This window comes from Microcaecilia unicolor, chromosome 6 (genome assembly GCF_901765095.1).
Source record: "Microcaecilia unicolor chromosome 6, aMicUni1.1, whole genome shotgun sequence".
Lineage (NCBI taxonomy): Eukaryota > Metazoa > Chordata > Amphibia > Gymnophiona > Siphonopidae > Microcaecilia > Microcaecilia unicolor.
The window spans coordinates 239,589,816-239,604,460 of NC_044036.1; the positions used below are offsets into that span (position 1 = coordinate 239,589,816).

General features: G+C 43.1%; 1 protein-coding gene across 1 annotated transcript in view; it reads right to left on the reverse strand.

The window, feature by feature from the left end:
• LOC115472606 (lipocalin-like) overlaps positions 1-14,645 on the reverse strand; it is a 112,112-nt gene that overhangs the window by 70,996 nt on the left and 26,471 nt on the right. The window contains exon 3 of the mRNA XM_030206912.1: positions 1,200-1,276. Coding sequence (XP_030062772.1) covers positions 1,200-1,276 — 77 coding nt within the window. The remainder of the gene's footprint in view (positions 1-1,199; positions 1,277-14,645) is intronic.

Genomic DNA, 14,645 nt, shown 5'->3' on the forward strand with positions numbered 1-14,645 from the left:
ATGAGGAAAGGCTGAAACGGCTAGGGCTGTTCAGCTTGGAGAAAAGACAGCTGAGGGGAGATATGATAGAGGTGTATAAAATAATGAATGGAGTGGAATGGGTAGACATGAATTGCTTGTTTATTCTTTCCAAAAATACTAGGACTAGGGGGTGCACAATAAAGGTACAAGGTAGTAAATTTAAAATGAATTGGAGAAAATATTTCTTCACTTAATGTGTAATTAAACTCTGGAATACATTGTCAGAGAATGTGGTAAAAGCAGTTAGCTTAGCAGGGTTTAAAAAAAGGTTTGGCTAGCTTCCCTAAAGAAAAGTCCATAAGCTATTATTGAAATGGACATGAGAAAATCCACTGCTTATTTCTAGAATAAGCATCATAAAATGTATTGTTTTGGGATATTGCCAGGTACTTGTGACCTGGATTGTTCACTGTTGGAAAACAGGATACTGGGCTTGATGGACCTTCACTCTGTCCCAGTATGGCAATACTTACATCCTTCTGTTTATTTTAATCAAGCTTTACAGATTCATGTTCCTTTCCACTCATTTAAATCTGCGGGATCACGACAATTGGCATTGCTTTTACTTGCAAAAATTAATTATGCAGACACTAGGGACAGTGCTCTGTCTTTCATTGGGCGTTTACTATGGAACAAGCTCCCAGGTACTTTGCACTTTTCATCAACTGTTTAAAAACACATTTGTTTGTACAAGCATATTGATGATGACAAAGCTGCTTGTTGGCCAAGGATTCAGAACAGAATGTTGTGTTGTATGTTTGCTGATTTTATTGTGAATGTTTTATTGGTACCTGCTTAGTTAATAGGTGTGCTATAAATGAAATAAATAATGTCCAGGGAGGGGTAAGTTGTACTGTGTTTGACACCCCCTTCATCATTTTGAAATGTTGGTACCTATGGTTCCGAGAGCTTATTTTATAAAAGTAAAATAGCCATTCATTTTGTGTTTTTAAAATAGGCTTAGAATATGCTCTGTTTGGACATCTCACATAGGTGCCCTGTTATAAAACTACTGCACAAATGTTCTGGACACTGCTGTCCAGTACAGTCTCAAATTCTAAATGTTCTGGGCCCTGCAGTCCATTGTTCTATGTGATCTGCTGGTGGAGCAGCATGAGTGACTAGCTAGAGGGCAGACCATGGCCATGTAATGCATCCTTGCCAGTGGTAACACTTACGTGAGCTGGTGCTCCTGTAGCGGCCTGGCTGTTCAGTCTTGAAGAGAATCTTGGTTTTTTCCTTTTTCTGTCCATCTCTAACATTTGAGGGAGGGGAGAAAACATATACTAGTCTAAATTTGAGTATCTCATCGTTAAACAACATAGGAGTATAGAATATGACACAGATATGGACAAGTTCCACCTAGTCTGCCTGTGCATTTTCAGTATTTCTCAAGCCATTCATGGAGCACCCCCTAGCCAATCTGATTTTCAGAATGCCCACAATGAATTCTACCTCATGCATATTCATTGTGGATAAGATACCCTGAAAATCAGACTGGCTAGTGGTACTCCAGGAATGCTGCAAAAACACTACAGTAGATACTAGTTGACCTCCACCTTTCCTTCAGGTCTCTATAGCTAGGGATCCTCACTGTTTACCCCAGGTTTTCTTGATTTCTGATACTGTTTTTACCTGGACCATGTCACCTGTAAGGCCATTCCATTCCATGCATCCACCACTCTTTCAATAAAGGATATTTCTTTTTATTTTAATCTTTATTCCAGCCCAAGAGTGTCTTGTACCACAGCTTCTGGTTTTAGAAATTCCTTTCCACTGAAAAAGGTCTGCTCTTGTGCATTATTTATTCCATTGAGATATTTAAAATCTCTTATTGTATCCTCTCATTTTCCCATTCTCTAGGGTATATATACAATATGGAGTTCAGAAATAAGGAGACTTTAAGTATATTGGAGGAGTGACCTGATGGTTAGAGCAGAAGGCTAAGACCCGAGAAGGATTGGTTCAAATTCCACTGTGGCTGCTTGTGATCTTGGTCACTGCCTCAGGTACAAACAGATTGTGAGCCCACTATGGACAGTGAAATATCTACTGTACTTGAATGTAACTCATTTTGAAAAAGATATGAGCTAAAACTTAATTAGCATCAATATTTCTTCACTCCCCTTCATATTTAAACACTTAAATCTAACATCATAGGAATTTTGGTACAATCCTTCTGCAATATTGATAGTCCTTTTCTGGACCACACCTATTTGGTCTATATCCTTCCAAAAGTATGGCCTGCAGAATTATACACAGTACTCAAGGAGAGGTTTCATCAATGACATTAACAGCTCCTTTTTTTCTAATAGTTCTGCCTCTATCTGTGCATCCTAACATTCCTTCATTGCTGACCCTATTTTGTTGCATGGTTTTGTCCTTGAGATCATAAAATATAAGCACCCCAAGGTCTCTCTTCTGCTTGGTGGACAGCAGTATCTCACATCCATCCTGTACTGCTCCTTGTAGGGCTATGCATGAATGAGGACATTTTTAGTTCATATACTTTTAAATGAAACAAACATGCATTTGTTTTCAGCATCATTGCAGTCTGTGGGTCCAGAAAAAAAACCACTTATTTATGCTTAGCTAGCATGAGGTTCATACCCATGAATCTTGGGCATAAATATAGAAACAGAGAAAAATGAAGGCAGATAGAGTAGAACTAGAAAGGTCCAAAGAAACAAAAAGGAGATGGAGCAGATCTCTTAAGAAAGATGGCTAAACAGGTTAGGGCTTTTCAGCTTGGAGTAGATTGGTTGAGAAGGGATATCATAGAGATTTCTAAAATCACAAGTGGGATGTACCAGGTAAACAGGGAACACCTACCTCTTCAAACAGTATTATGAATAGTGAATTGCGGTAAAGTGAATGAGTGGGCCCTAGAGCCAGGATAAAAAGGAGCCACACAGTAGGTTTAAGGTGAACAAAATAATATTTTATTGAAGGTGTCAGGTAGGGGTCCTGTTCAATTCGCAGGTGGGGAAGAAAAGTGAACACAAACTAGTCCTTTCATGCAAGAGTGTCCTTCTGTGACCTGCTCCTGCAGGGCCACAGCATGCAACATATGCTGCTGGGCTCTGGTCTGGCTCCCAAGAGTTACCAGTACAATCGTTAGCAGTTCAGTGAGGCTGGCCTGCAACCGGCCGGGTCAAAGATACCAAATTGCAAGGTTCCAAGTCAAATTTGGCCTTCTTGACTGTAGTGGTTGCAGTTCATACATAGGTGGTGGAGGTACATGCAGTGAAGCATTGCTGCTTCTCTCTGGGCCTCCTTAACCTAACTGTGTCCTCGGCTTTTGTACTTCCTGGACCATGCCCTTCTGGCTCCACTTGCGTGTCGCCTCTTCCTTGGCTGGGACTATGGGTTTTAAGGTGGCTCCTACACTGTGGAGTATACTTAAGGGGAAGAGGCAGCGTCCTATAGACTTTCTCACATATTGTCCCCCTCAGCTCAACCATGCCCAGTTGAGCACTTGACACGTCAGGGTCCATCATGATAAAAAGTCAGATTGGCAGGATCTCAGTTCCTCCTATGTTGAAACTCAAAACTGGAGAGTTGGAAGCCAAGAAACCACTGCATGAAGTGGATATTTGTCTCCTTTTGGCGAGCCATCTGCTTGAGGGGTTCATGGTCTAACATCTCCAAGGCCCACTTGACAGCCAGGGCCTCCTTTTTTATTCACTGCATAGTCTAGGGCCGTGATGGCGAACCTATGACAAGCGTGTCAGCACTGACACGTGTAGCCATTTTCGATGACACGTGGCCGCATGCAGCCGCATACAGAGAAGTAAGGGGCCGCATGCCGAGAAGGACGTTTCATCCTCAGCTCCTGCATGGCCGTTAGGGGATCTTTGACCTCACTTCCGGCCGGCGGACCAAAGACCAGCGGAATGCCGTGGGGGACGCATCTCTGGGGGCCCTGTGATCGCCATTACCAGCAACCACATAACCACAGCAACCATCATCCAATCTACTGTTCTGGGGTGTTGTGGATTTCTAATTGACCATCATTACTGAGATAGGTGAGGGGGAGGCTGGGAGAGGCGAGGGCCTGTGCTATGGATGCTGTTTCCCGCCATTAGAAATAGCGGCAGCCATCTTAATTTACATAAGGAACGCCATCTTGCAGCATAGTGCAGACTCCATTTCACCACTATTACTGTTGTGCATCCTTATTAACCCCTATTTCTGCTTATTAACCCTGCCCTTTCCTAAAAGACAGTTACATGTGCCGTCTTGTGGTCAGTTAGGCTAGTTAACCCCTAATTGCCTGCAGGGCTAACAGGCTATCTATAATTCTATCTTCTGTCACTGCCCCCCTGATGGAGAACCCAAAAAATAAAAAACAAGGTTAAGTAAAGGAAGTGGTAGTAGCAGTAGCCAACCCTTTCAAGAGACATGGACTGAGATGTATGGCATTATAGAAAAAAATGGCAGATCATTTTGCGTTCTATGTACTGAAACAGTAGTAAGCAGAACGTGGAATATAAATAGACATTTTGAAACTAATCATTCCCAGCTCTTGAAAAAAAGTGAGGATGAAAGGAAGGAATACATTTCCAGGCAGCTACACTTTTATAAGAGCCAATCTAATTCCATCCTTAAATTTGTAAAAGGTTCTACAAATTTAACATCTGCAAGTTTGAACATTGCTCACTCCATAGCTCAGCATGGAAAAGCACTCAGTGAGGGAGAATTTATTAAAGAAACTCTCCTAAGATGTGCACCAGTTCTATTTCACGATATGCAGAATAAAGATGCAATTATTAAGAGAATATCTGAGTTACCACTCAGTAGAAATATCATAAAAGACCGAATAATGAGACTGAACACAAACGTACAACATCAATTAAAGAGAGACATAAGTAATTGTAAATATTTTTCGATCTCTCTTGATGAAACTACTGATGTCACATCACATGCTCAGTTGGCCATTATTGGTCGATATTCTGATGGTCTCACAATGAGAGAAGAGTTGATAAAGTTAGTATCAATGCCAACAAGTACATCAGGAAGCGAAATATGTAAGGTTGTTATACAAACATTCCGGGACCTAAGCATTGATATCTCTAAAGTTGTGTCAGTGACGACAGATGGGGCACCAAACATGGTGGGGAAAAAAGTCGGATTTGTCAAACAGTTTACGGAAACTATTGGACATCCGATTGTGCCTTTTCATTGTATTATCCATCAGGAGGCTTTATGTGCCAAGTCAGGATTCACCGACTTAAACGACTTAATGTCAGTTGTTACAAAAATAGTTAATTTAATAGCTGCTCGCCCCCTTCACAAGCGAGAATTTTCTGCACTTTTACTGGAGGTTGATTCCACCTACAGTGGACTGCTGATGTACAATAATGTAAGATGGCTGAGCCGAGGCAAAGTTCTTGAGCGCTTTGTAGAGTGCTTTGAAGAAATTAAGGTATTTCTTGAGGATAAGGATCTGGGAAACTTTCCTCAGCTCAATGATGATAAGTGGGTCAACACCCTGATGTTTTTTTACAGATCTCTCTGTTCCTATTAATGAACTGAACTTAAAGTTACAAGGTTTTGGCAAAAGTATTGACATTATGTTTGGATACATAAAAGCTTTTGAAAGTAAACTTAAAATTTTCAAGCGAGATGTAGAAACTAAAACTTATAAGTATTTTCCTCGAGTAACAAAGTATTTTGAGAAGGCCAATGCAACTATACAAAATGAAATGGAAACCTTACATATAAAGTACCAGCATGTTTTAGACTCGTTACTTTACCAGTTCAGTGATAGATTTAATCAATTTAGAAGCCTAGAACAGACCATGAAAATAATTAAGTATCCTGATGTAGTAGTCTACAGTAGTTTGGAATAAATGGTTTCCAATGGATGCAAATTGATGATTTGGAGATGCAACTTGTAGAATTTCAAGACAGCATCTGGGCTCAGGTGTTTGTCGACTTGAGGTCAAAGCTTGAGAATCTGGAAAGGTGCCGCTTGGAGAATCAAGAGGAGTGCCACTACGAACAGGAAATTTGGAGTGCCTGGAACCGATTACCAGACACTTTTAGCACCCTGAAAAATATAGCAATAGCTTTACTCACAATTTTTCCCTCTACGTACTTTTGTGAGACCTTATTCTCAGTGTTAAATAATATCAAAACCAACAAAAGAAACAGATTGACAGATGAAGTTAGTAGCGCTTGCTTGGGCTTGAAGTGTACAAAATACCAACCTTCAATTGAAGAGTTAGCCAATGAAATTCAGCAACAAAAAAGTCACTAATAGGCAGGTTAGTTAAAGAATTCCCCCTCCCCCTCACTTATCTTAGTTCACGGCACCCCACACAAGTTAAATAATATCAATACCAACAAAAGAAACTGACTGACAGATGAACAAAGAAGTCACTAAGCAGGTAAGTTAAATAATTAGTTTTTGGTTTATTAAATACAGTTATATATTACAATTATACATTTTTAAACTATAAATATCGCAAAATTATGGTTTTTTTCTCGAAGTGACACACCACCCGAGTTATGCTCGGTTTTTTGACGAATTTTGACACACCAAGCTCAAAAAGTTGCCATCACTGGTCTAGGGTGTCCTGGCCCTCTTCTCCCTCTGACCCTGAGTTTCCATCAGCTGCAGCTTCTAAATTCAGGGAGCAACACAGTTTCTGTAACTGCCGCTGATGGGGTTTAGGCAATTTCGGGTTCTCTATGTACAAGTCAGAGTCCTCTAAAGGGAAGATCTTGAGAAAAAAACTCCTCCAGCAGTCAGCTGGGTCCAGACAGCTCTGAATTTTGAGAAATCCCAGCCCAGGACAACTGAGTAGGGGAGCCAAGACATCTGGGCTTGGCCAATTGGCGTTTTAAGTGATATTTGAGCTGTGAGATACTGTCTCTGGTCCCCATGTACACATGACAGTGTCATGGTTCGTTCATAGTTCACTTGCAGTCTAGTACCTATTTCTTTTCAAATTGAACATAGGGACACACAGGAAAAAGAGAAAACAATTATAATTAACAACTCTTGAACTTAAAATAATGCCTACATATCTCTCTTTTCGAAAAAAAAATCTGAAAACTCATTTTTTCAGTGAAGCTTACAGACTTGAGCTGTAATTTGATTCTTTTTAAGTGTTGTAATCTGCTTTGAACCAACTTTGTTGGGAGTTGGCAGACTATAAATATCATGTCATATCATATCACATCATAATTTAACTAAAGTCCAACAGTTATTCATAACCACCTGCAGTAATAACATAGTGCTGGGTACATACTACTAATCGTGGGAAAACCAACAGTTATCTGGAGCAGAATTAACGGTGACAAACCAGGCAACTGCAACTACATCAGAACCTTAACATTAAGAACTATACCATCATATATGAAAGAATAGGCTATGTATCTCCCCATGTCACAATTTTAAGTATATTAGTACCAACAACAACCCAAACTTCCATACATTACATACCACAACATCCACTAATCATCTACCTCATTCATACTCTTTCACGCTCCCCATTCATACCCTCCCATGGTGTCAGACATAAACTAATGATGTCTATCGTCAAGTATGAATAAATGTATATTAACCCTTCTCATCAACCCAGGACAAAAGAATTGTTTCCACAAGTTCAAATATCTTTGCCTATCTGATGATATCTGCTTCCCTTGCTCCCTTCAAGTTTCATGAATTGCTACCTCCCCCATTTTCTGCCTCCAGGGCTCAAAAGGAGGGCTATCTTCCACTGTCCAGAATCGCAGTATAAGTTTCTTAATCAAAACTATTTCTGTGCTAAGAAACGTTCGTGTTGGTGTAGGGATATGTTGATCTATGAGGCTCTGCTGGTTTCCCAGCAACAAGGTGGTGTAAATAGTGTACCTCACTAGCTTTCATCAAAGCTAATTTGCATATTTTGACAGGTGGCCATGCCTGCTTTTGGTCCCAACAGCCAATCAGAATTGAGGACTTGCCAAAGTCCTGCCCACATCCTGCCTACACCCCACCCCCATGCTGACCACCAGATGTGACATTGTAACCCCATCTAAGCCCTGCCCCTTTTGCACAGCTCTGCCTCTAACCCCACCTTGTTTGCATAGCCCTGTCCCAACCCCATCTCCTTTTACACAACCCCACCCTGAGTCCTGCCCCTTTTGGTGATATCACAGGAAGTTATATTGCCACACCCCTTTGTCCAAGATATCAGCTACTACTGGTCATCCTACATCAATTCCTGTTTCCACTACTGGCTGCCATCTTGGATGAGGTCACATGACAGGAAGTGATGTCAAAACACCCTGACACCACCCTCTACAGCCTCGGCAGAATTTATTTGCACAGGTGCAACTTCACTTTTTTCTCACAGGAAAGAAGATAGGCAGTTTTTTTTAACCCCAGACTCACCATTTTTATTTTTTTTCTCTTAAAAAGAGGATATCTTTTTAAGCAGGATCATGTTAGGTCCATCTGCTTTTTTAAGAACAACAGACTGATTGCTGAATGTCAGCAGTTTTAGGTTTTAAAACAAAAAAGATAGACTGTCCTCCTTTTCCTCTTTGCTTTAAAGGGTTTATATAGACAAAAGCTGAGCTGTTTTAAGAGTAAACACCCCCTCTCTTTTTTTTTTTTTTTTTTTTGCAGACACAGCTGTATGAGATTTTGCCCTGGTTTTTCTCAGATTTGCAGCAAACAAGCAGGCTGTGCAAAAGTTTTGTGTGAGAGAATCCACAAACCCACACCCCCTCCCTTTTCCCCTGCAGACAGCTGTATGAGATCATGCACGCTGTTCCCTCTCCCTGCTTTTTCAGAGATGGAGAAAAAAAGTTACAGATAAGGAAACCTCTTTCTCTATCTCTCTGCATCCCCCACCTCCTTCTACCTCTCATTAGCAAAACCATCAGCTTCAGTCAGGCCATTGTACATAGAGAGCTACAATATGCGGCTAATCCTATGCATCCCTCACCACCTCCTATACAGCTCCCCACCCACCCTATAGTGCTACTGTTGAAACGTGTGCCGCCCTATGAAGTCATGTACAAAAAAATCCTACGTAGAATTTACTATGATCCGAAGGCAGTTAGGGGTTTACATTTTTGCTGTGGCTTCTGATAAGTTTGATGCTCACATGCGCCATCCCTTCTTGTGCATCATAGGGGGGTCCTCCAATAGTAGTAAAAGTTTCTTTGTTAAAAAAAATTGTTAGATCACACCAATCTTACATTCAGTGTGAAACCTGAACAAATTGTATGGTGTTACATCTGTTGGCATCCTATGTATGAAGAATTGCCAACACATTATCCATTTATTCATTTTAAGGAAGGGATCCTCAGGAGCTTAGCCTAGAATGGGTGGCAGAGCTGGTGGTTGGGAAGCAGGGCTAGTGCTGGGCAGACTTATACGGTCTGTGCTGGGCTGGTGGTTGGGAGGCGGGACTAGTGCTGGGCAGACTTATATGGTCTGTGCCAGAGCTGGTGGTGGGAGGCAGGGATAGTGCTGGGCAGACTTATACGGTCTGTGCCAGAGCTGGTGGTGGAAGGCGGGACTGGTAGTTGGGAGGCAGGGATAGTGCTGGGCAGACTTATAGGGTCTGTGCCAGAGCTGGTGGTTGGGAGGCGGGGATAGGGCTGGCCAGACTTATACGGTCTGTGCACTGAAGAGGACAGTACAAATAAAAAAGTAGCACATATGAATTTATCTTCTTGGGCAGACTGGATGGACCGTACAGGTCTTTTTCTGCCGTCATCTACTATGTATGTTTACTATGGGTTCATTGCTGGTGATGTTTAACAATGACCAGTTGTTTCTGCCCCATAATGCAAATCTGGTCATCATCGATGATTTTATGGAGACCAATTGTGAAAATGGTGAGGTTGAAAAAGCCTTTACCAAATATATACACCACAGAAATTTAAGTGTTCCCATAACTCCGTAATTCTAGATTTATCCTTAGGTGGTGAGCAGGGGTGAGCAGTCAGTTGTCTTTCTGTATCTTGTCTGCTTGCACTGGATCCCCCCTTTTCTACCTTACTTATTTAATTCCTTCTGTCCTATTGATTATTGGTGTTCATTTCCTTACTCTTTTATTTTAATTTGTATACCGCTTTGATGTGTTGTGAAAAGCGGTACATCAAGTACGTGAATAAACATAAACAAGAACATATTCCATATATGGTCCAAAACATTTTTTGTCAAAGCAGAACAAGCCACACCATCACCTTAAATACAAAATATATAGTGTTGTTTAAGAATCTGAGAGATAAACAGCTGTTCTCACCAGACAAATGAATCCAGGCAAGACGTATTTCTTTCTCGAGGCTTTCAAAGACACTACCAGAAAACCATACATCCATCTCATCTTGGATTTGAACACATTGATGTCTGAGGCATGCAGATTGAGGACGGACATCTTTCCCCATGCTTTGACGGTCATATACAGTGAGAAAACAGCGGGTGCCTATAAAAAGTAATGAGCCACTGCTTTTTCCACATGCTGTAATTGCACTCTCACAGGCAACAAGAAGAGGACCCTGGAGCTTTTAAAACATTTAGTTCAGACATCGCCCTGCCAGAGAAAGGCCAACCTCGGTATCACATCAAATGACTTAATAGCGGCTATAGCAGAGATAGCCCTAAACACTGTGAAAGGTAACATACCATTATCACAGCACCAGATTAGCGTCCTGAAAAGTTAGAGGCATGCAATAAAGAGTCTCAAGGACAAAAGGATACCTCTTAAAACAAAGAAGAAGCTGATGACGCAGTCTGGGGGTTTTATCAGACCCTTGCTAACCTTTGCCTTACCGCTGTTCATGAGTCTTACTGGTAAAGCAGTACGCTGAAAAGATGTACGTGGTCCCTAGCCAGCAGCTTGATCATTTAAGAGGTCTTCCAGCACCATTCAAAGGCTTGATGAAGAAATGAGAGGTATTCTTCAAAGTTCCGGACTAACCAACTATGAAAAGGCCAAACATTATTCAGCCATATTACAGTGCTACCTGTCATTTGCCATACAGAGTGAAAAGGAAAGAAAAAATTAAACCTGTATCTCCCCACACAAAGTCCTAAACTGACGGAGGTATCACTAGATAACAATGGACCTCCTGACCCTGTTCTTCAGGAAGTGTTAAAAGGAACTGGTGCAGGTTATAGGAAAAAACAAAGTGTTGCTCAATAAGCTATCCAGGAACAAGGATGTGGTGACCTGGGGTGCCGATGGGACTTGATTGTGTTGATTGTTGTGACAGAACAGTGTGTTTTAAACCTATAAAATTGCATGTTTTATGTTAAAGCTGCTGTAGAAAAGTGCATGCCCTCTTTTGGTTTCACTTAGGGGTCCTTTTACTAAGGTGTGCCGAAAAGTGGCCTACGCTGGTGTAGATGTGTGTATTGGACGCGCGGAGGTCAATTTTTCAGTGCACCTGCAAAAAAGGCCCTTTTTGGGGGCCAAAAATGGACATGCAGCAAAATCAAAATTGTCACATGTCCATTTTGGACTGAGACCTTACCGCCACCTATTCACTTAGCGGTAAGTTCTCACTTGTTAACCGGCAGTAATCGTCAGTGCACGTACAATGCAGATTACTGCCCAGATAGCACTGCACACTGGAAAATAAAATATATTTTCTGGCACACATAGTGGGCACGTGTAAAAAATGAAATTACCGCCCTGGCCACATGGTAGCCGGATGGTAGCTCCAAATTGATGTGCATTGAGCACTTGTAGGCGCCTACGCAGCTTAGTAAAAGGGCCCTTTAGTAAAGAAGTGAATCTACAGTACTATGAGCAGTATACTTTTAAAACTTGTTGATTGGGCTCTGATTGGCTTGGAGTTTGAAATTACCCAGCAGTTGTTGCTGGCTGTTGCTTAGCCCGAGAGAAAAGAAAAAAAGATCTCTTTGCTGAGGCTCGGTGAATTATATGTCCTGATCTTCCCAGGTACTGTTTAGGCAGTGCAAATGTTTAGTTAGTGTTATAATTGATCCATATTTCAGTTACCTTTTATTGATTGCTAATTGCACTTTGTTCATTGTTCAATTTTTAAGACAATAAACAATATTTAGTTTATTGTCTTTCTGTCTGGACTGATAAAGAATCCTGGTGGTTTGTGTGTTGGGTCTGTGAGTGTTTTCTGGGAACTGTGGGACTACTGGGAGTGTGGCCCCAGTAACCTAGAGGTGGTTGTGGCCCAGTTGGTGGGAGGAGGGTGCTAGTGTAGAGCAAATGCAGTAGGTGCAGGCAGACCTGAGCTGTGCCAGGCATAGACCCTCTAAGTGGCCGCAGAGTAACCCCAGGCGGGTGGCTTGACGTGTCGTGACAATTGTCTTTATTGTTTCAGGGGGTAATATTCAGCCCATGGAAGTCAACAGGTTTTAAGCAACTGACAGTCCCAAGTTGAACTGAACTTGGATATTTTTTGCCTGGCCATGACCAGGCTCTGGCACTGAGGGGTCTGTTTACATGTCAGCACTAGAGCATGGACAGCCACTAGCACTGCTTAGTAAACCAGAGTGTGAATCAGGGGCGTATCTGCGTGGGGCCTCAGGGGCCTGGGCCCCCGCAGATTTTGCCCTGGCCCCCCCTACCGCCATCAACCCTCCCCCGTGCCCGTTCTTACTTTTGCTGGCGGGGGACCCCAACCCCCGCCAGCCGAGGTCTGCTTCCACCTGCCGCTGCCTTCAAAACTTCTTCTTCAGCCGGCGGGGGACCCCAAACCCCCGCCAGCCGCCCCGCGCTGTTTAAAATTCATCTTCGGCCTCCGTGGCCGTGCTGCTGGGATAGGCGGCGCTGTTGAAATCCACTTCGGAGTCTGACGTCGCAGCACGTACAACGTACAACGACGTCAGACTCCGAAGTGGATTTCAACAGCGCCGCCTATCCCAGCAGCACGGCCACGGAGGCCGAAGATGAATTTTAAACAGCGCGGGGCGGCTGGCGGGGGTTTGGGGTCCCCCGCCGGCTGAAGAAGAAGGTTTGAAGGCAGCGGCAGGTGGAAGCAGACCTCGGCTGGCGGGGGTTGGGGTCCCCCGCCAGCAAAAGTAAGAACGGCAGCGGGGGAGGGTTGGCGGCGGGAGGGGGGTGGAGAGACTAAGTCATTGGTGGCGGTGGGGGCTCGGCGGCGGGGGGGGGGCGCTAAAATGTGCCCCCTCCCTCTGGCTCTGGCCCCCCCTACCGCCGGAGTCCAGATACGCCCCTGGTGTGAATATGCAATTAGAGTGCCCTGCCAGAAGTTAACTGCTTGCCAGCCACTATTCAGACAGGTATGAGGTTAGCTTGACAGATAAAGTTAGGACAGCTTTTTTTGCTGTCCTAATTTTATCTGCTTAGCTGGTTAGTGATCTCAGGGGAGAAGTTATCAAGCTGTGTTAGGGCTTTAAGTCACATTATTTGTTCCTTAATGCAACCTAAAGGGCCCTCACATAGCTTGATCTGTCTTACTGTGGTGATATTTAGGTCACCACAACTTACATAGTAATGAGATGCAAAACATACACATGCATGTAAAGCAGCTCAATACTATGTGGCCAATATTCAGACCATGGGAGTTAGCCCAGCTATTTCCTGCAGTCCATGGTGATGCCAGATATTCAGTGCCGGTCCGTTTCCTGTGACCAGCATTAAATATCCGGTTTATTTTTACCTGGTTTTTCAACATAATCGGCTAAGTAGATATTCAGACTTAGCCAGTTATCTTTAAACCAGCCAAAGATATCCCACATTTTCAAGCAGTCATAATTGGCTGCTAAATTCAAGCTGAAAATTGGTAGATAGCCGGTTATATTGCCCGATATAACTGATTAGCCAATAGTTGCTAAACGGCAATATACAGTAAGAGATAGTCGGCTATCCCCTGCTGAATATTGCTGGATAGCTGGTTATGGGGCATTTAACCGGCCAGTTGCCAATCCTGGCCAGTTAAATACTTTTGAATATCTGGGGGGGGGGGGGGAGTATTAAATTTGTGGTTTGCACTAGGTACACACCACAAATTACATTATGGGAAGAAACTCATGGTAAAATAACCTCAGTCAAAAGCTGTGGTTATTTTACCTTGCGACGGAGGTTATTTTACCTTGCCAAGAGCATTGGGTCTTAAAGCTGTAGATATGGTGCTGATTCCGTACCCCTGTGATCCAAGCCCCCATGCCCTCAGAAAGCCTCCCACGCTCTGAAAGGGCCTACCATTATTTTTGTTGGTGGTCCAGTGGTCATTAAGCAGGAGTGATCCCCAGTGGCTCCTTCCAGATGACCACTAGATCACCAATGAAAATAATAGGCACTTTTGAGGGGTGGGGGGCCTTTTGGGGGATGCATTGATTGGGGTTGGGGCCTTGATCGAGGGGGTTGGGGATGTGATCGAGGTAGGGGCTTGGATCAGGGATACGGGAGGTTGGATTGGGGGAGTGGGTGCAGCTCTGATGACTTCTGTAAGATGTAGCCTGGTAACAGAGGGCCAAGTTCTGAGACCCAATGCTCCTGGACCTCTGGAAAAACACTGCATGCAAGGTGGCTCAAAAGCAGCATTATTTATTTACCACACATCAGCAACCTGTGGGATTCCTATACCACAGTTTGCTGACTCCCGAGATTATAAATCAAGGTGCAGCAAAAGCTCGCCTCTTACACACCTTGATAACTTCC